Below are 22,528 nucleotides of genomic sequence, written 5' to 3' on the forward strand. Positions count from 1 at the left end.
AAGGTAATAGTTAATATCATAATTTCTTCTGAAGTAATATGGCATATAGAAGACAAATGTAATATGTCAAATATAGATGTTTCTGTTACAACAGAATTTATATATTCATTAAAATGTTGTTTCTTCAAAGTCCCATATTAAAAATAACAGAGCTTGTGGGAAAAATTGGCTAAGAGTTAGACTGTTTAAAATCTATGTGGCTTTATCATGTAAGTGCTCCCTCCTGAGATAATTCACTCAGATGAGGGAGATGACTTAGAGGGTCTTAAAAATGATCAAAGACAGTAGAAAGGGGACACTGAGCTGTGGTTGCTGAGATAGTAGCGGAGATGTGGGGCATAGAGCCACACATCAGGGTTTGCCACTGCAGGGGGCACCAAAGTGCCACCCATGACTAATGAGAGCACCTTGTGGGGGCCCTGGGTCCAAGTGCTGTTGCAGCTGGTTCCCTGGAACTAGTGTGTAGGAAGCTTGCAGGAGGTGATGTTGGCACTGCTGGGGCAGGGAGAGGAGACTTGCAGTAGAGGGTCCTTATCGTCTCCAGGGAGCTCTTTAGAACTGCCCAGGTCTTTGGAAGGGTGGGGCCTTTGTGCCCCTGCAATGACCAGTCACTTGGTCCATGCCCCTAGTGCCCCCAGGAATGGGGACTGACCTCAGGTCAGGTAGCTGCTCCCAAAAAGATGTGCCATCTGAGAGTTTCCACCTGGGGAGCAGGCCAGCAGGGCTTAGTCTTAAGTTTCTCTGGACAGGTTGGTGGAGGCTGCCTGGCCAGCAGCCACACCTTCTGAGGGTTATCATTCTGCTCCTACTGTCCCAGGCCCACTTGCTAGGGAAGATCACGTGGGAACTGCACAGCTCCCCACCTCTTATTGGCACCATTCCCTGTGTACCAAGAAGTCTGAGCTGCGTGGTATTTTAGAAAGAATGTCAAAGAACCTCCTTATGGCAGGCGAGTCAGGAGCAGCGGCAAGGCCTCTCCCATCTCCATTGGCTTCAGACCATGTTCATGCTGTTTGTGGGTTTGGCCTTGAAACTCACTTATGAGGCTTAATTGTCCAAAAGCTTACCTCAAGGTTAAAGCTTCTCTTCTGGTGGCAAGTGATAAATTGTGTCTTAATTTATTCATCCTCTCCCACCTGACTATGACAGACTTAAATGATTAGTTGCTACAAAAAGAAAGACCAAAATGGAAACTAATACAATAAATAAATTTCTCTGGCCATCAGAAAACTCAGCAGCTCTTTAAATATATTGACAAAGAAACAGGCAAATGATTTAGGATAGTTCTGCAGGGTTAAAGACATTTGGATCAATAAAAATGTGAGAAACTGACAGGCACCAGTGGTGCCAATGTGCCTGGTACCTTCAGCAGTGATGGACGCCTCTTCTCGCTGCTCATATACATGCCCTGGGTCTGCCCTGTCGCCTTGGGAAACCTCTCAGTCTGGGGACAATACACCCAGCCCAGAACTTTTTCAGTCCTGAAATAATTAATCTTTAATTTTATTTTGATGTCAACAGGCCTAAACCGTTACCTGCCTAAGGAGGAAAGAACTATTCTCAGGGGGTCACTGATGTTTGACTCCTTCCTCACACAGGAGAGGGTGTTTTGCACACACTTACACAGACACAAGCAACCACATTCACACACTGAGGACTTGAAATTGATCTTGCAACACTAGTTAGTTCACTGTTAGGAAAAGTATTTGTATTCAAGGTTTTCTTTCTTGTTTGGGTTTGGGGTTTAAAAACCTTTGTTCTAGAGGAAAAAACAGCTTCAACCCCAGCTCATTGTTTAACCTGTCCCAAAGGGATTGCTATTATAAGAACTGATTGTAATTAGTACAGCAAATGTTTGTACATAAGTGAGCCACTAGATTGCTTGACACTACCTGAAAACATTGCTTTTAAGTAATTCAAATAAACCTCTGTCTTAGGAGTTCTTTGTGATTCAAACTGTAATTAAGTCATTTGGATAATTTATCACCAAACACTATTGGATGGCATCTAAGAATCCTGTCTGTTACACAATTTGGTTCTCTAAAATAAAGTATTAAAATAAAGAGGATTCTGACTTGTTAATGTACTTCTGCAAAGTATAATGCAAGAAGCAGCTTAAATTGAGCAATAAATTAGTAGGATCTTACTAATAGGTTTGAGTGTAAATTAATATTTTTTGATTCTCAGCAGTCTTTATAATATGTGCTTCCATTGAAACTTATTTAAATAAGAACCTTGAATTTCTGTTTAAAATTCAGTCTTTAGCCTAGGACTTTGGAGGAGTTTTGAGGTTTGTTCCCCCCACCCCCTGTTTTGAATTCTCAGCCCTCTCTGTTTACTAGGGCAGAGTGCTGGTGGCTTCTCCCTTTGGGGCGGCCCCCCTCCTGCTTATCGAGGCAGCCTGAGCCTCCCAGGAAGTTCACTCAGAGTCCTTGTTTCTTGGAGCAGCGCTGGTCTCTGCCACGGAGCCCCAGGCTGAAAAGGTCTGGGCTTCTTTGATTGGTCATCTGGTCTTTGCATTTTCATCTTTCCTGCATCCAGCAGAGTCGTTCCAAGCAAAGCAGCAGCGGTGGTGGCATCCAGCCTGCTGGTGCCTCTTCCTGATGTGCACCCGGGCTCCTTTTGTCGTTCTCATTCGGACTCTCAGCATCCTGGAGGTTCTGGGCTCTCCTGGACCAGCTTTGAAGCATTTTGTGAGCCTGAACTGGGATCCTGTATTCAGTGGAGTTGTTGTGGGTCTCTTTTTCCATAGGCAGAAGAGCTACCCTGGGGTGGCCACCTTGCCTATTTAAATTGTTAGCGCCCTTCTGAAAAGGTGACTTTCACAGGAAATTGTATAGACTATGGAAATCAATTAGTGTTATTTCTGTGCATCATTGAAACTTGTAGTCAGAATATGAGCTTTGAAACAGCAATCAGATTCTTACTCCAGAATTGTAATTACAAGTTTCACATTGGAACGTGTGTGCCTGCTTACTTTGTGATCTTTTTTTAAAAATTACATGTGCTTTATAAAGCAAAAGTCAGTCATTTATTTCAGATGAGCACCCTCACTCTGGTCCCACCCCACCCTCCCTGTTGAGTATTTGACTGGTCAGAGTGAGTCTTCCTGTCGGTTTGTTTTTTAGTGGATCTTGGTAACTTAGAATTGGATTATTCATGATGCAGGACACATTGTCATCATTGGCCACCCTTTATTCTAGACTCCATTTTAGCAATCCTTAAAAGGATCCATGACTGTCAGACTGATACCTTGGGGATACTTTCTTAAAATTAATGAAGAAAATCAGCTGCCTGTGAGCTGAAATTTCAAGTGAGCCAGAACAGCTTGTTGTCTAATCAGTGTATTTTAATAAAGTTGTCTAATTAGTGTGTTTTCAATTTTTGAGTTCCCCCTTCATATCTTTTTCATTTTTAGAATGAAATTTGGACTAGAAATTTTCCACATATCTACTATTAAATAATTTGGAGGTACTGTTCATATAGGAAAGACAGAATAAATATTTTATTCATTTTCTTAACAATTTTCAAAATGATGTGGAAGTTCTCTAGCATTCTCCAAAGGTGGCCCAGGACTTCTTTTTTGTTTCACTCATGGTTTGAAATACATCTGATTTGTTTCAGTGCATTGCAGTCATTATCAGTATTGATGATCAATTTTCCATCTTTGGCCAATGCAAGCCTCTGCAGTCATTTCCTGAGTACTTTCTTTTATTTCAAACACGTTTCATTCTGTGTGCTTACTGGGTGCAGTGTGATGTTATAAGGTAGAGACAGTGAGGTGATTAACCACAGTGAAACAGATGAGCATCTCTGTCTCCTCCCTTGGCAACACATTCTCCCCATGGCAGGAGAGCTGTATTCTTATTTAGCAAAAACCCTGAATATGATGCACTACTACCCCCAGGTTGTTCACCACACTTTGTGTTTTTTTATTTTTTAGAGAGAGAGAGAATTTTTAATATTTATTTTTTAGTTTTCGGCGGACACAACATCTTTATTTGTATGTGGTGCTGAGGATCGAACCCAGGCCACACGCGTGCCAGGCGAGCGCGATACCACTTGAGCCACATCCCCAGCCCCCACTTAGTGTCTTTTGACCTACCTCTGCCCACGTCCTCTCCCCACCTTGCCCTGGGTAGCTAGTATTTTACTGTCTATTGGCTTTTTTAAAAAATTTCACAAATAAGTGAGATGATACAATAGTTTCCTTTCTGTGTCTTATTTCATTTAGCATAATTTCTTCCAAGTTCATCCATGTGCCAAATAACAGGTTCTCCTCTTGGGTGAATAATACTCGTGTGTGTGTGTGTGTTTCTTTCTCCATTTATCTGTCAGTGGACACTCAGGCTGCTTCTGTATCCTGGCTGTCACAAACACTGCTGCGTGAAGAAGAGTAAGCAGATGTCTTTATGTGGTGGTGATTTCATCTCCTTTGGCTCTGTACCCCAAGGAGGGTTGCTGGGTCACATGGTAATTATTTTAAATTTTGTTGGAAACCTTCATATTGTTTTCCATACTGGCTGTGCCAGTCTGTGCTCTCATGATTGGGGATACAGATTTTTCTACACCTTTGCTAGCCGTTATCTTTTTGTACTAGCTATCCTAACTGGTGAGAGGTGATCTCTGATAGCTATTACAAAAAAGTGATCTTTGATTTGCATTTCCCTCATGATTAGTGATGTTAACCATCTTTATGTACGTGTTGACTATTTGTGTCTTCTTTTAAGAGATCTCTGTTCACATCCTTTGCCCATTTTTAATCAGGTTATGTTTTCTTATTATATGCATTCTTTATGCATTTTTAATATTAATTTATATGATGTATGGTTTGCAGGTATTATCTCCCAATTCACATGTTGCTGTTTTATTTTCTTCATTGTGTCCTTTGGGTGCAGAAGCCTTCAGTTTGATATAATCACATTTATTTACTTCTGCTTTTGTAGTCTTCGCTTTTGGTGTGATATCCAAGAAATCATTGCCAAAGCCAAAATCAAGGAGCTTTCTCCCTGTGTTTTCTTCTAAGAATTTTATGGTTTCAGTTCTTCCATTATGAGTTAGTTTTTGTATATGGAGTAAAATAAGGGTTTAGTTTTATTATTTTGCATGCAGAAATCCAGTTTACCAGCTCCTTTGATTGAGCATATATACATCAACCAGATGATACATGTGTCACATGGACCTAGTGGAAACTAAGCCACACGACTGTCTCAGTCGGTGCAGAAGAGGCATTCAACAGTTTAACATCCTCTCGATAGGGTGTAGGTATCAAGCCAAGTTCCTCAACATAAAAAGGAGTGATACTAGTAAATACTAGTAAAGTACTAGTTACCCAGGGCAAGGTTGGGAGAGGTAGGTCAAAAGACACAAAGTGTGGTGAACAAGTTTAAAGATCTAATGTGCAACCTGGGGGTAGCGCATCATATTCAGGGTTTTTGCTAAATGACAATACAGCTGCTCCTGCCATGGGGAGAATGTGTTACCAAGGGAGGCAACAGAGATGCTCATCTGTTTCACTGAGGTTAATCACCTCACTGTCTCTCACATCGCACACAGTAAGTACACAGAATAAAAGGTGTTTGAAACAAAAACATTTGTAGAAAACCCCACAGCTAACCTAACAGCTGGTGGGAGAGGCTGGAAGGCTTTCCTCTGAGACCTGGTTCAAGGCCAGGATGCCCTCTTTTGCCACTTCTGTTCCACATAGTACTGGAAGTTCTACCAAGAGCCTTCAGACCAGTAAAGAAAGAGAAGGCTTCCAAATTGGAAAGGAGAAGTAAAATTATTTCTTTTAGAAGATGACATAGTCGTATATGTAGAAAACTACAAAGATTTTACAAAAAAAAAAAAAAAAAAATGGTTAGATTTATAAGTAAATTCAATAACATTCCAGGCTACAAAATCAATATACAAAACCTGGTGGTGTTTCTATATGAAAATAACAACCCGAATCCTGTTGGCATGACCCCAAGTGGTATTTGGTCACTTCCTTTCAGTCTGGTCTGTTTCCAGGCCTGCTCCATATATTCGCTGCCCAGACCTAAAGTTACTCATTTCTCCCTGATTCCTCTTTTGTGATGAATTATATTTGGAGACCACAATATAGGCATTAGGATTGTTCATTTGTTTCTAGTTATCCTTGTTCCTACACCTCGTTGTATAGATGAAACGGGGGGGGGGGTATACTTACAATGCCAGTTCAAATTCAGAACCACACGGCTTCACCTTATTATCTTTTATCTTTACCCACACTAAGAATGAGATACTACCCTGCACAAAACTCAGACTCACAGTGGGTCAGTGACTGGGGCATTAGACCAGAGACCCTGTGCCTAATAGAAGAAAATGTAGACCCAGATCTTCATCATGTCAGCCTATAAACCAACATCCTCAGCAAGACTCCTAAAGCATAGGAAGTAAAATCAAGAATCGATAAATTGGATGATATCAAATTAAAAAGCTTCTTCACAGCAAAGGAAACCAAGAACATGGAGAGCCTACGGGATGGGAGAAAATCTTTGCCACCTGCACCTTAGAGCATTAACTTCCAGGTTATATAAAGAACTCAAAAATAGATAGATAGATAGATAGATAGATAGATAGATAGATAGATAGATAGATAACCCAATCAATTAATGGGCAAAGGAACTGAATAGGTACTTCACAGAAGAAATACAGATGGTCAACAAATATATGAAAAATGTTCAACATCTCTAACAGAGAAATGCAAATTAAAATTACACTGAGATTTCGTCTCACTCCAGTCAGAATAGCAGTTATCAAGAATACAAGGTAACAATGTTGTCAAGGATGTGGGGGGAAAGGTACACTTATATTGCTGGTGGGACTGCAAATTGGTAAAATCACTATGGAAAGCAGTGTGGAAGATTCCTCAGAAAACTTGGAATGGAACCACCATTTTGACCCAGTTATCTCACTCCTTGGTGTATATCCAAAGCATTTAAAATCGGCATACTGTAGTGATGCAGCCACATCATTTTTTATAGCAGCTCAATTCCCAATATCCAAGCTATAAAATTAACCTAGGTGCCCTTCAACAGATGAATGGATAAAGAAAATGTGGTGTATGTGTGTGTGTATATATATATATATATATATATACACACACACACACACACACAATGAAATATTACTCAGCCATAAAAAAGAATGACTTTCTGACTTGCGAGTAGATGGATGGATCTGGAGACTATCATGCTAAGTGAAATAAACTAATCCCAAAAAAACAGTCCAAATATTCTCCCTGATATGGGGATGCTAACACAATAGGATGGAGTGAAGAATAGAAGTTAAGTGGATTAGACAAAGGGGAATGAAGAGAAGTGAGGGAGATGGGAATAGGAATAATGTATAAATAGAATGTTTGGACATAAGTTTCCTATGTTCATATATGAATACACTGTGAATGAAACTCCACATCATGCACAACCACAGGAGTGGGATCCTAATTAGAACAAGTCATACCCTATGTATGTATAACATGTCAAAATACACTCTACTACTATGAATATCTAAAAACAAATTTTGAAATATTGTATCACATTATTCATTTGTGTATTACCCATTGTATATACACTAGTCTCAGAAATAATGCCAATAAATTGATTATACGCAAAAGAAAGAAAATGGGTTGAGAAGATTGGGGTACAGCTCTTTTTGTTTTTAAGGCATATCCTTTTGGGTATGTAGAAATAAATGTTTTAAAACTGTGATTCCTTTGTGTGTGGCTCTTCAACCAATTGATTATAGAAACAAGTTAGTTTCATTTTCATTTTATTTTTAGGAATTGCTTTTTTTAAATTTGATTTTACCATATACCTGTCGACTCCTGATTGTGTTCTCCATTTTAATTCTCTTGATTATATTTGTTATTTATATGCTGCTCTTTAGCTTGAACTTGAGGCCGACTTCAAGTGGAACCCAACTCCCAGATTTTTCATCTTCACAGTAGTCATCCTCCTACTGAGACAGAGCAGCCCTGCTGCTTGCACTGGTCCTAAAGATCGCTTAGGTTGTGGGGGGCCTTCGGACTTGGCGTGCTGTTTCTCTGCCACCTTCCATTCCTGAATAGAATGATATCAGCCTGGGAACAGATATTCCCGTTTTAATAATGAGACACCCGGGAAGTGTGGCCTCTCCCGAGTTCCCAGCAGCTGTTGTTGGTAGTGGGCTGCTCACCCAGTCCTTCCCCACTCCACTTCTGCCACTTTTATATAAAATGTATGATACATCGATGTGCAAAAGCCTACCCTCTTAGACCAGAATAAATCTAAGATTTAGTGTCTCAGTTTGACCTCGAGAACTACTCAGTTTACCCAGATTTCCTGCTTAGTCTAGATCCTTCTACAGCAGCTGTGTCGGCCTCTCCTCCCTCCCCCCAGAGAGGCGGGGTTTCTAGAGGATGATGCTTGGTGCCAAGGGAGTGACCTGCTGTGCCCTGCAGCAGGTCGGCGTTTGCAGGAGTGGCACTTAGCCTCACTTGTTCCTTTGCAGTATGGGGCTGGAGTTGTCCCGGCAAGCAAGCGTGTCCTGGCCCCAGAAAACACAGGTTGTCTGAATGGAGGCCCCATCCTGATAGAAGGTTTGCCCTGCGCTGCTGGGCTTTATAGACACCTGCTGGAGGACCGAGCTGCAGACCACCTGCACTGTGTGCCCAGGAGCGGGTAGCACAGGGCTTTGGGGCAGGGTTCAGAGCAAGCAACGTGGTAGCTCATTCCAGCCAGGACAGAAGACACAGAACCTCCATCCCTGTTGCAGCAGCTTTAACAACAGATGAACACTCCGTGCTTAGAAAAAGAAAATAGCAGTTCTCGCTGGGCCACGCCATTTTAAGATGTGCAAAAGCCCTTCTCTCTTCCCATCCTATACCCTCCCTACCTCGAGGCCCCCAGCCACTCCCAGCCCAGCGCCCCCACCCCCCCAGCTGGCTGAGTTTATTGCAGCCATGGCGCTGTCTGCTCTGGAAGGTTGCAGGAAGAGCTGATAAGGGGCTGAGGACAGAAATCTCAGGTCTTATCTCTCCCCAGCACACAGTGCCGAGAGTGCATCCTTTTCCTGTTCAGGACCAGAGACATAAACGAGCCACCTCCTGGCAGCAGGGACTTGAGACAGGGCTGGGCCCGCCTCACTTTCCAGAGGAGCCAGAACAGGAGAAAGTGGGTCGCTGGTGTTTGGAAAGTTGGGTAGCACCACTGGAAGTGCACGTCGTCCTCTAGATGAGCTTCACAAGGAGGCCTGGTGAGGAAGAGGAGAGGAGAGGACAGGCGGTGGGGGTCAGGGCCGAGGGAGGGCTGCTGGCCATCCAGGGCTGGGCAGGGCAGGCTGCTGTGTTTGCTTAGAGTTTTGCCAAGACACAGGTTTGGCCTGAAAGGATTAGATTTGGCTTTTTGTTTGTTGACAGATCAGGCAACTGGTTTTAAGAGCTTTTGTGATAATAAGGAATGGACACCCAGATGGCCTCATGCAGAAGAGTGAAATACTAGCTCATTTCCTTCTGTCCTTCCCTTCTGCCAGGAAAGTGGAAATAACATTCTCTCCCAGATTTTCAGTCCATGATGTCATGAAAATATGGTGAAAGGAACCTTCCTTGGAGAGTGTGGAGAGTGGGCAGGGCTGGTGAAGGAGCCTTGCTTTTTGCCTGCATCGGAAGGAGCATTGGGGGGGGGGGCTCAGGTGAAGCATCTGGGCACTGCTGTCCCCCACCATGGGCCAGTATTGGGATTCTCCCTTGTCAGTCACTGGGCACCTCAGGAGGTCCTGGTTTGCAACTCCAGACTTAAAGTATCGGGGAGCCCAGGGCTGATGTTTGTTGTCAGTTTGAAGAAATTCATAGACTGGAGAATTCTGACAGAAAATTGTCCAAAGTTCAAAAGTTAATGACAAGTTTAAGAATCACATGTATTTTATAATATTAAAGGCCCAGTTTACTCGAAAAGTTCTTAGTCTCTTGCCACTGAGTGCTGTGAAATCACCCAAACTCTCACAAAGGGCAGAATTGCAGCAGACCTTAAAAAGTATAGCTGTTGTGCCAGGTGTGGTGGTGGGCTCCTGGAATCCCAGCAATTGGGAGGCTGAGGTAGGAGGACCACAAGTTCAAGGCCAGCCTTAGTGTCGTAGCAAGATCCTGTCTCAAAATAAAAGATTTCACCGAGATGTAGCTCAGTGTCGAGTTGCCCCTATGTCCAATCCCCAGCCCCACCAAAATCAAAAGAAAAAAAAAGTACAGCTGTGTTGTGTTCCATCCAGTTCCAGACCCTCAGGAGCCTTCACAAGGGGTCTGGGGAAGTCGGCGTGCTAGGACATGAGCCCTGGATCCCACCAGCCTGGCCACATCAGAGCTCCCAGTGCGTTGTGCGGGTAGACTTCTGTGTAAGGTTTCTTCTGAAGAAGGGCACGTGGCACTCAATCTGCCTTTGACACAGTATGAGTAGCTGTGCGTCCATGGCTGGCTAGTGGTTCTTTCTGAGGCCCAGGGAGACCAGGGACTTGTCCACGGTCACACGTTCTGTTAGCCGTGGTTGGGTCTTTTGACGGCCAGGTGGACATGCGCACCTGCTTGCCTTCCTAGTGAAGAGCAGCATTCGCTCAGAGCAGGTGTGTAGACCAGTCCAGGACAGGGTGAGGGCAGAAGTTAAGAGTAAGCATTTAAGAGCTTTTGGAGGTGTCTGATAGTCGTTTTTATAAATTGGAATTTGTGTTTTGTGTTTGGAAAGGTTTATTTTCCCAATCGTTCTGATTTTTTTCCCCTTGTATTTTACAAAAGTCTTGGCCTATGGTGGATTGGAGATGTAAAAAGGCAGGTTAAAAAAAAAATCTATTAGCCCTGCCCGCCTCATGGTTTGAGGACTCTGATTAGGACACTGTATTCCAAAAGGGCTGGCCCTTTAGGGAAGGCAGACACACTTTGTCACATTCAAAAGACCACTCATGGCTTTAAGTAATCTTTTTGGATTCTGAGCAGGTTGGGGGATAGTATTTCCTGTTCTTTTTCAAGTTTTAATGTCTTTCCTGCTTATAAAATTTTAAAAATCATAGCTGTGTAAAATCAAGAGAAGCAGTAATTCCGGGATTGTATATTTAATAGCAGTAACTTTGTTTTTCTTGATCTCCTTTGAACTGTAATCTTGATTTAATGGATTAGGGTTTTTCTTTAATAGAAGTGTTTTATAGTTGGTTTTGTTGTTGTTTATTTTAAAATGAATTGTTCCAGTGTATTTTTGGTTGTGATGAGGACATTTAACATGAAATGGTATATTATTTTTGTACTATTTAAACATGACTCATTGAACTCAACTCATTGAATTCAGAATTAATTTACTCTTACTAACTTTAATGCCTTTTAAGAATAAACTCCTCTACCAAATTTACTTCTAAAACTATTTTTTAAATATTTTTACTTGTTACATTGATTTCTTGTAAGTTACAGAGTCTGTAGAAATAATAGCCTCATGTAATATATAAGAATTGAGAGAGGGAAAAAAAGGAAAATTTTTAAAAATGAGAGGGGGGACCTGTTTTTCTTGTCAACTATATTAGTCTAAATTAATTTGCCTTTTTCTTAAAAATAATTTTGACAGATTATTCCATAAACATACATTTTTTTTTTCCTGTGATCTAAATGATCTTGCTCTCTAAAGAATCCAGAATCTATTAAGCTGCTGAGCCTTCTGTGGTGAGATGGAGGAGGGCCCTCCTGCAGCTGTTTGTCCGCCTCTGGAGAGCTGGTGGAGAGAACCAGCTGACCTAGAATCACAAAATAGTCGATTTGGAGTATTTTTAGACTCCATCCGTGAGGTTGTGCCTGTGTGACATTGATCTTCTCTAGCTCTGGAGGACCTCATTTGTCTTCTGATGGCCAGGGCCTGGTGAGATGTCATCCAGTGAGTGGCGGCAGCTTTCCAGGCCTGGGATCTCGGGGAGGCAGTGTTTTGAGGCCATTGCCTTGAGAGGGGGTTGCCACGCAGAACCGTCCCGGTAAAACACGTCTGTGTTGGCTTTTCTTAATGAGTGGTCATCAGAGCAGCTGACTAGCAAATAGGGAAAGAAAAAGAAGAAATAAATGATGAGCTTTGTTAACATTGGCATTCCTGTGAGGAATATGTTGATTTCTCTCCCAAAGGCCAGCGACAAGCAAGATACTCTGCTTCCTAGTTCCCCATTCTCTTCCCTGAGATATGTCCAGTTTTTTTCTTGGAGTCTGAATTCCTAGCAGAGTTCTGATTCCAGTTATTAAAAGGAGATCATCTATTGGGGTCAGATCACTTCATGTGTGACACTCTCCTTGACTCCTGTCCCTTGCTTCTTGAAAACCAGCACAGTCAGCAGCCTCTCTGCTGTTGAGAGGCATAATTCAGCAAGGAGGCGTTCTGTCACTGCCGGAGGGAGGCGCAGATGGAGGACTTGGTCCAGGCCTGAAGCCCTTCTGTTCCCTGTGGCTCTGTAGTCCCCTGTCAGGGGCATGAATGTCTCAGGACCCCCAGGGGATGCCTGAACCCTTTCCTAACCTAAGTACTTATCGCATACTGTGTCTTGCGGTTTCAGGTGCTGTAAACTAGCATGAATTTCTTTTTCCTTCTGCACAATTCATCAATACAAGATTTATTTTTACTATAGATCTTTGTAACCTCAGCATCTAATTTGTTTTCCTTCCTTATTAAGAACCTTTACCTTTTCACTTAAAGGAAGCACTTTACAGCTTCTTTTTGACATATCTGAATTGGCAGCATCACTATTCAAAGCCAGCTGAACAGTTCTCACAAAAGCAGATCATATTTTATAATAAACTTGCCTATTTCCCATTGTATACAAGTAGTCACAGAAATATCATTAACTTGATTATGAAAAAATGGATTCAGTATATTAGGGAGCCAGTTCTTTTATACACATCCTTTTGGGTGTGTATAAATGACTGTGTTTTAAAATGATTTGGAATTTTTTTTTCAGTGTGGTGGCTATTCAGCCAACTGGTTGTAGAACAAATTTGTTTAATTTTATAATACATGTATTTATTTAGCAAATATTTACTTAGTACCTGTTATGTGTACTTGTATTAGAAAACGTATTTTCACAATTTTTTTTACTGATGAAATTCAAAATTTTATGGACCCTGGTAACTTGAAATTTATATTATTTTCACATGTCATGAAATATTCTTTTGATCCCTCCCGGAACTATTTAGAAATGTAAAAATAACTCTGATTCTTAGCTCTTGGGGTATACAGTGAAAAGCCCATAGCCATAGTTTGTCAATCTGTGTTCTAGGGAGAGCCTTCCTGACCGCCTGTGCTGTGCTTCTGTACCTGTGCACATGTGGGGGCACACGCAGTCCTCCCTGCATTCCCCAGTTCAGCTGGGGCATAGTTCTCATTCTGTTGTTAGAGTTTGACTTTAATATGGCTTTAAATCAAAACTGCTCTTCAGTGTTGGGGGTTTATTTATTTGTTCAGGCTCTGTGCACTTGCTAATACTAAAAGTGATTATGTCTCCCAGGCAGATTCCCTGAGGTAGTTATTACCAAGACTTGGTATTTTTAACCTAATTCCAAATGTGAGTGATGGGTGTCTTGATAAGAGTACATGCTTTCACACCTGGAGTACAAAAGGAGCTCTCTTTCAGTAAAACACTGTTTTCACTGATTTAGAAACCAGGAAGGAAATACATGAAACCAGGAAGGTGACACGGAGAGCAGGAAAAGAAGTGGTCATGCAGGGCACAATCCCTGCTTTCCACCAACAGCTTTGACCTGTTGCTTGCTTGCCTTTCGGCGGCCGACCTTCTGTGATGACTCCCCACAGCCGGAGCTCATGTTGTCAGACCAAGTCACAAAGTAGGTGCCCTTCACAGATTGCTGTCTGGGCTTCCATGGAGCTTCCTCCCCACTGCTGGCCGTCTCCAGGTGCACTGCCACCTTCTGCACCATCTGCTCGAGAGCTCTCTTGCTCTCCAGTCTGGCAAGAAATGGCTGTACTCAGCCCGCCCCACAGGAGGGTGACAGTTCCTATACCACCTACTGTTTCCTGGTTAGCTTGTTCCCAGGAGGGTGACCATGGTAACTTGTAGAATAATTGACCAGAGGGAGACAGGGATATTTGGCCCAGTTCCTGTGTGTGGCTAAGGGCCACAGGGAGTAAGCCACAGACACACCAACTGGAATGCGTGCATTCCTTGCAGAGTGAGAGAAGCATTTTGCATCCAATTAGAAGTAAATGGTTTTCTCTGATTCGGAAGACGGTACTACAAATTGCTGATTCCTCTTTGCTTCCTACCCTCCCCACCCCTTCCTGACATTGGCCCTGCCTAACGTGCAGACAGATCCCTGATGACAAATACAAAGCATATGGTTCAGTGGGTGGTGGCAGGAGCTCTTCCAGCCCTGATCCAGTCAGGTTTGATGTTTGGTGCTTTCCTTAAATCTCACCATTAGAGAGTGAAATAGAATATAAATGAAATATAAATGGTCCCAGCTCATGAAACTTATTTCCTTTGGAAGGTGCTTGCAAAGCAAATTATGTGAAAACAGAAGATGGAAGCAACTAACTGCCAGTCATAGGAAGTAATGAGAGATGGTTCCACAAGGGCTCCAACTTGTTGAAGGAAATAGTCTTACACTTAACTTCAAGAAGTTCAAACGAGGAACCTAAAAGAAAATTTAGGCCAGCACAGTGAGTGGTTAAGTCAGTACAGCTGCCCCATCAGTTAGAGAGGGTGTAGAGCACACACTGGGTGCTCAGTGGTCTCAGCATTACCTTCATCCTGGTGAGCCACAAGGTCACCTCATGCCTGGATTTGGATTTATCTGCCTGAAATGGATGTGCCTGTGCTGTACCTTGCAGATGTAATTTGTCAGAACTGTTCTGCTAGAAGATGTACGGAACATTTTTTCAGATTACTCCCTTGCCGAGCTTTCTTAACTTTTCACAGACTAATCCAGCACATGGTGATGACAGGCTGCAGTGGAAGCAGGCGTGTGCTCATCACAGGCAGTAGCTAGCAGAGCGAATGACCCAGTTGCTAAACCCAGTACCCTTGAGCTCTGGGTGTCTACTCTTTTCTTTCAATGAGAAAAGTTCATTGAAAGGATGACTGTGCGGTGACCTCTGGGTCTCAATGTGCAAATCAGAAAGCTTGAATCATCGTGCCACTTCAGATCAGTAGTAACATCCGAGGAAGGCCCGTGCGTTGAAAGGCTTTGCCTCTGAAATCCTGTCCCTGGACAGGTGTATCTGTCGTGAACAGTCTGACTTTACACATGTGGTGCGTCTGCTCCAAACACCTCACTGCAAATTGGTTCCTTTCCTTGCCCCAGAAGAGACTGACAGCATTTTTCTGAGAATAAGAAGAATCCCCTCCATTTGGACATTTACTGGCGATCCATCTCAGCATACCTGTCTGAATGTCACAAGAGCAGAGTTCTCCAACGCCCAGAGGAGCCTTTATGGACAGCGCTTCTAGCTTCTATGCCTCCATATAGAGCACTTAAAAGAAGCAAAGAACAAACTCATAATTCTGTAGATTTTGGAGAAAAGTTGGCATCCATGGTTCCGATATCCTCCATGGACCTCAGAGGGTGTGACGTTCACTCTCAGTGGTCCCACTCTGCAGGGCATTTTTCCCTTGCTTCCATCCGCTTGCTTTCATTTTGTCGTTATCAAGCCCAGGTTGCCAGAGACAAGCTCAGGCATTCTGATTCTTCTGCTCTCAACTTGGCTCACACTATATACCCATGAACCACTTGAATCTGCCTATTTCCAATGAGGACACGGAGTCAGAGAGAGCTAGTATTGGAATGGACCACAATAGCCAGCCCCCTGCATTGGGAGTTCCCAAATGGTAGTTGCTCAGCATCTGCTCAAGAGATATTCTTGCTGCAGGTAGAAGGCAGGACTTGGGTTTTGCTTCCTGATTTAAAACAGACTTTGTCAGATAGATTTACATGCTAATTTGACAAATTATGACTCTCTTTTTTTTTTTTTTTTTTGGTACCAGGGATTGAACTGAGGGACACTTGACCACTGAGCCACACCCCCAGCCCTATTTTGTATTTTATTTAGAGACACCGTCTCGCATAGTTGCTTTATTTTTATGAATTACAAACAGAGAAGGTTTGTTTTTTGTTGTTGTTGTTGTTGTTTTTGGTCTCCTTCAAAAGTGGTGTCTCTGTTGACTTTTTTCTTAGCCTCTGTTCCTCTCATCTGGGCATGGACTCTGGTCCCTGGGTCATGTGTTTCAGTGTTGGGATGGCTTCTGAAGGGAGGAAAGGTGACAATGTGGGCTAGAAGTCAGGGTAGGGTGGGGGAGGAGCAGGCACACTGCACATGGCAGCCCGGTGGCTGGCTAGTCCCCCTCCTGTCACTCCCTGGCCGTGAGACCTGCAAATGATGTGCCTTGAATCCTGCTTCCTCCCCTATAAGGTGGAGAGAGTGCCTCTCCCGGGTGGCTGTGAGCTGTTCAAGAGCCACATGACTAAGTGCCTGGCTGCCTTCTTCAGTGCTCCTGGGGATGGTCACTTCAGTGCAGTTTGCTCACATGACTCAGCTTGAAGTCCCATGAGGGTCTTCTGGCTTTAAATGGTCAGGGGTCTGTGACTTGGGACTTAGGTTTAAAATAAATTCATATTTTAAATGAAGCTTCTACTTCGCGTCAGTTCTTTCAAATGCATTCTTACATGGGATTTGGTACTGAGCAGCATCTGGCTCTCTGAGCTCTCGGGAACACTAGTACTGGGTGTGGTGTGTGGACCAGCACTCCCTTTCTGGTGGTGAACACATTTGTTCAGGTGTCAGTGCAGCCATCAGTTGTTCCTGCTCTTCTTCGTGGCCTGCGTCCCAGGTGGGGTCTCTGTGACCGAGCTGTCTCTGCTGCCTGCCTGTGCTGCCTCTCCAGGCCGTCCCTGCTGTGCTCCACAAGATCGCCCAAGGGACCTCAGAAGTCACTAATTTAACCTTATTTTGATCCTTACTGAAGTATTTGAGGCCCAAAGAGGTTATGGGATTTGTCTAAGGACTTTGATTAATTGACAGCAGGAATTGGGATTTTTAAAAAGATATTTCCTGGATCCCTTAGCTGAAGTCAATGTTTGGCAAGGTGATTGGTGAGATGCATCTCCCTTGGTGGTCTTTTATATGGAACCAGAGGTTTTCATGTTTTGTAAGTGTATTTTACTAGTTTTTAGAACACCATTAGCAAACTGGAACATTCTTTGACAAAATTGTGAAAGTCATGTTAAAATAGTAGACTGTTTTTTGAGGATGTGTTGTGTGTTTACTGGACATTTGTGAAGCTGCCAATTGTCTATTTCAGAATACTCAAAAAGTAACTGATGCTTTTCTCAGTCCCCGTTCACTGTAGTGTATAAAGTCTAGGGAAATTGGGTTTCCCGCTTCAGGTGAGTAGGTGAGTCCTGGGCACTGCTCCTGTGGAGGAGCAGGTGCGACTCATCACTGACCAGCACTCCCCAGCAGGTTTTTTGTCTACACATAGGGACAAGTAAGACTTGTGTGCTGGCACCACGGTAGCTTGTCTTGTGACCTGCTAAGCTTGATGTGAGTGGCCTGGGGCTCCTGAGCTCTGTCACCAAAAGAGCTGCTTAGGAATAAACCTATCTTCTGGGATTACAAAGAGCCTCTGAATTCAGCAGTTGACTCAAAAATGTTCTTGGTGTGATTGTTACTAATAGTCAGCTCCCCCAACTAAACTATTAAAAGCAGGGATTAAGGAGGCAGTGATGGCTAGGCAGGATGAGGAGACGAGGGTCTGATGTGGCAGAGCAACCATCCTGAGACCTCTGCTGCCTGGGTGGACGCACTCCCAGCACCCATGCTCCGGATGGTCATGAAGGGTGCACTTACATGGGCAGCGAGGTCCTTCTTGTCCATCAGCGTGATGGGGCAGCACTGAGAGCCTGGAGAAGGTGCCCCATGCTGCCACGCAGAACTTCAGCACCTAGTCAGCACTGTAGGAATGGAAAGGCCAGGTGACCTCATTTTGTCTCCTGGAGCAGCTACTTTTTTACTCTCAAAATTACTGTGTTTCTAGGAAAAATTGAATGCTGATAGATCATTGAACTTCTTCCCAAAATTTTGGTATTTATCCCACTGTTCTACATTTTGTTTTTGAAATTTTAAAACTGAATACATGATTTTAATTTTTTAGCTCAGAGGCAATACAAAATGAGGTTACTGTTGATTTGAAAAGTAGTGATGAGAATAAAGGTACCCCTTGGTAAGGACTTTTTGGGGCAGTGGCCACTTGAGCCCCAGTTTCCCTTGACATAATATTGATTCTGCTGGAGTGTCAAACAGGACAATTAGAAATTACTTCCTTTATTCAGAAACTCCTCCCCAGGCCCCAGCATGCAAGGGTAGCTCAGCAGCCTCTTTTGCTAAGACTAAATGAGTACGTAGGAAGGGGCCAGGTCAGTGGGAGAGCCTGACTTTAAGGTTATAGTTTAGTGACTTGATTATTTTAATTGTGTCTGTGGGGCAGAATTTTTCTAGATGTTGGCTTTTCTTAAAGCATATTCCTTGAAGTCTTCAACTTGAAGAAAGTGACCTTTTTCACACATTCATGTCCACCACCAGCAGCCAGCCAGCCACAAGCCACATGGTGTGGAGTTCATTGTTTATCCCAAATTCTTGTTCTAGGCATTTTGTCTCCTTTCTCAAGCTTTCCTGCTAAATGGATTTATTTAAAATTAAAAGGCAAACCTCACCTCACCTCATCTCAGCTGCTGCTTACGAGTGAGTAGTTCCTCGAGTTTAAAAGCAAGGCAACCACAGCCATGAGTGGCAGAGAGGGACGGGGTGTCTCCCTTCCCCCCATCCCCACCAAGGGAAGGGGATCCCCAGGCTGACCTGCTCCTTCGGGGAGGAGGATGACACAAGCAGCTTCAATAATGTGCCGTCTCCCCGGGAGCAGCTGCCACATGGCCATTCTCTATTTGGTTGGAGAAAAAAGGTGCTCCCAACAAGCCAGGTCCAGGTTGAGATTGGCTCCTGTCCTCACTGGGGGGTTAATCTGCACATGGCACAGCTAGATCGCTACATCAGCATGCATGGATCTGTGTATTCCAGGATGGAGCCAAAATCCACACCAAACAAAGACTCAGAGCTCCAGCATTGCAGTTTCCCTAGTTTTTATGGGAGACTGGGGACTGAGTCACCATGTATGGCATGGTTGCTGGGGAAGTGTGTGCTCACAGGTTCTCCCAAGCAGCGTGCAGCTGGCTTCCTATGTTAGGGTGTCTGTTCTAGCTCCTGCCCTTAGTGTGGCCACCGTGCACTGTGCTCCACTGTCCAGCCAGGCAGCACGGGGATGGCAGCCTGCTCAGCCTCACCCCCAGGTGCAGGTGTGCTGGCTCCATGCGGGGTTCTGGCTGCTGCGCAGAGTGAACAGCTGAGCTTAACCACCTCTTAACTCTTCCCCAGCAGGACGGTGCCAGCCCCTCCACTGCAGACGGGAGCGAGCCCTCCACGACGACCACCAGCGCCTTCACCATCCAGGAGTACTTTGCCCTCCGGATGGCCCAGCTCCAGAGTAAGCCACGGCTCCCAGCTCCCCAGCCTGGCCTCTCAGAGACCCAGGTGGAACGGAAAAGCAGAAAGAAGAAAAACAGAGAGGCGGCAGACAACCATGACGAAAATTACTCCCAGCCCAAGGCCAAGCGGTCTAAAAAGGACGAGAGCCAGGGCTGTGTGGCCAAGAAGAGAGGGCCAGCCGAGAGGCAGCCCAGAGGGCCCTGTGGGGATGAGCACTCAGAGGTCCCTACTGAGGGCTGTGTGCAACCTCCTGGTGGCCAGGATTGTACCCTAAAGCCCAAAAAGAGGAGAGCAAAGGACAAGCCACAGAGGCCAGCAGAGGTGGCTGCAGATGCCACACTGGACATCGAAGGTCCCACGGTGAAAAAAAGGAAAAAGAAGAAGAAGAAAAAGAAGGAGGTGGAGGAGGAGGCGGCGGCAGCTTCCAGGTGAACTCCCGCCAGCCCGGGCCTTCCGACCACTCCGCTGTTGTGCTGCCGGGCAAACTCTTTGGCCTGGAGTCAGAGCTGTGAGCCCCACGCAGCTCGGGCACATCCTTCAACGTGCCCATGGATTGCCGAGTCTCGCCCTCTCGCCACATTTCCCCAAGTCATTGTCCCTGGAGACCAGTTTTAGCATTCCAGATCATGGCTCTTTATATAAACAAATAAATGTCTTTTTAAACTCTGAGCCCTTCACATGAGTGTTTGTGTGTATTCATACACACACACACAGTTGTGTATGAGTGCATGTGTGTGCACATCAGTGTCCTATCTGCATTTGCTCTGATTTCCTCCAGCAACCACGACAGTGCTCCTTCTGAAGGACCTGGTCTAATTAAGGGATTAAGAGCAGAGTTTTAGAGTCAGATAGCTCCTTCTGTTCTGTAGCCAGCCATACATTTCTGCCAAGGAGGAATTACATGACTGCATTCCCGAGCGAGAGGGTTTTGTTGTGTTGTGCTTTGGTTCCTCTCTTGTGAGCAGTGGCAGCCGTGTGTGCTGTGGTCTTTCACCCACAGACTGACTCTGGAGACAGTTGATTTTCAGCTTTCATTAGAGGCCTCTGGCAGTTCCTCCACCGAGTGCAGAGTCAGACGTGAGTCTGTCTCAGTCTCCTTGAGCACAAATCACCCATGGTGGGCTCCGCTCCGTGTGTAGTGATCAGGAGGTCCTCATGAGATTCAGAGAACTGAGAAGCGAGGACCATGAAATTGATGTCCCTTCAGCATCTCCAGGCTGGGACGGCCAAATGGAAGTTCTTCAAAGTGTAAACATTATGTACGTATTCAGACACTGTCAGCCCTGCTTAAACCAGGTAGTGATGCCCCGCGATGTCTGCACCTCCTCCTGCCACGGGCTGGCCTGCACTCCTGTGCCCGGCCCATCCCTGCCTATGCAGGCTCGCAGAACAAACGCAGGTGTGGGCTGTGTAGTGTAGCCCTGTCCCCGCAGCCGGGTCCTCCCCTGCTAGTCTCACTCATCTCTTCCTCCTCACCCTCATGAGCTCTTGTTTCTTGCTTTCTTGGTTTTTTGTTTTGTTTTGTTTTGTTTTTTTTTGGTTTTTTTTAAATTGGTTGTTCAAAACATTACAAAGCTCTTGACATATTTCATACATTTGATTCAAGTGGGTTATGAACTCCCATTTTTACCCTGTATACAGATTGCAGAGTCACATTGGTTACACATCCACGTTTTTACATATTGCCATACTAGCTTTCTTGTTTTTGGTTCCAGGTTATCCTGGTCCCTTCCCATGCCCTGCTTCCTGTCCTGCTGGGGCAGTCTTGTGCCACTGGCCCTGCTTCTGATGGGGTATGGCAGGGAGGTCTGGGCTCACTTTCTTCTCCACTTGATCTATAGATCACTGCTGGTGGCAGAACCAACACTCATCCTCTTCTGACCTTTTGCCCTTGACTTTAACTCTCAAGGTCAAATGTTACATAGGAAGCATTTCCCTGAAATAGACAAAATGCATGGAGAGTGTTTGGGTGTGGTCTCTAAGAACACCATATAGCGCCTACCGTTAAAAAGACACCCCTGCCTCGCCACATGGAGCAGATTCCTAAGGACTCAGTATGAGGACTCGTGTTTGATCGAGTCTCCCAGGCCAGCCAAGTCCCACTTTCCTTCACAAGTTACAAATTGCTTGTCCTTTGTCCCTTCTTGTACATGAAACTGTAGATCCAGGAGAGACTGGAGGTATTGGGGACCCAAAGACACTGTTCTGACAAATACACAGGAATGATTTATTTTGCCTTGTGTTAATTTCATCAATACAAATGAGAATACAACCTGGGAATTGTGTGTGGGAGTATGTAGGAGGCAGGTGGGGGGCACTTGGTCCACCTGTCAGCAGGGGCTGGGAGGAGCTGGAGCATAGGCCCTGTTTTTTGGGGTCAGGAAGTCCAAACAGTCAAGGTCACTTCCTCGAATGTGGCTCTGCAGAGGGGATGTAAATAGGTTGTTATTATCTTAACAGGTGCAGAAAGTATTCCTGGATGACTTAACAATCGATGGTGTCCAGAGGATGAGCCCATGCTTAGCAAGGAGTGGACAGTGTGACCATTTGATGTGCAGAGACAGTGTTCCCTAGAAATCCCCACCTTTGTTTCTTCCATGTGTCTTTCAAGCCACTTAGTTTTCTGGATCTAAGTGGGAATTAGACCAATGAAATAAACACCCTGAGAATTGCATTTCTTAGCCTCAGTACTTTTTAAAAATTGTCAGCATATAAACCCTGTTTTTTACCTTGAAACATCTCTCTAGGTAAAAATTTCACCTATTTTTATATTCTTCAATGCTTTCCTTGGCATCCTTCACTCTTAAGAGGAAAAGTAGGTTCCCAGGAAAAAAGGTTCTTCCATGTTGTCTTGCAGCAAACTTCTTTCCTTTGCTATTTGTTTTAATAGATTATAATTATTAGATGAGGTTGTCCATGCCTGGCCTTACTCCAGACACTTGAGTAAGTCAACTCATTTAATCCAGACAACC

The 22,528-nt window shown here is 44.3% G+C and overlaps 1 protein-coding gene across 2 annotated transcripts in view; it reads left to right on the forward strand.

Annotated features, from left to right (window-relative positions):
* The window catches only part of Pinx1 (PIN2 (TERF1) interacting telomerase inhibitor 1), a 73,793-nt gene extending 53,568 nt beyond the window's left edge, over positions 1–20,225 (forward strand). The window contains exon 7 of one of the 2 annotated variants that reach the window (XM_076852258.2): positions 19,446–20,225. In XM_076852258.2, the coding sequence (XP_076708373.2) occupies positions 19,446–19,988 (543 nt within the window). In that variant the 3' untranslated portion in view covers positions 19,989–20,225. The remainder of the gene's footprint in view (positions 1–19,445) is intronic. The other variant, XM_076852259.2, reaches the window with a different exon arrangement.
* Positions 20,226–22,528: the final 2,303 nt, after the last annotated feature.

Source organism: Callospermophilus lateralis, chromosome 4 (assembly GCF_048772815.1).
Source record: "Callospermophilus lateralis isolate mCalLat2 chromosome 4, mCalLat2.hap1, whole genome shotgun sequence".
Taxonomy (NCBI): Eukaryota; Metazoa; Chordata; class Mammalia; order Rodentia; family Sciuridae; genus Callospermophilus; species Callospermophilus lateralis.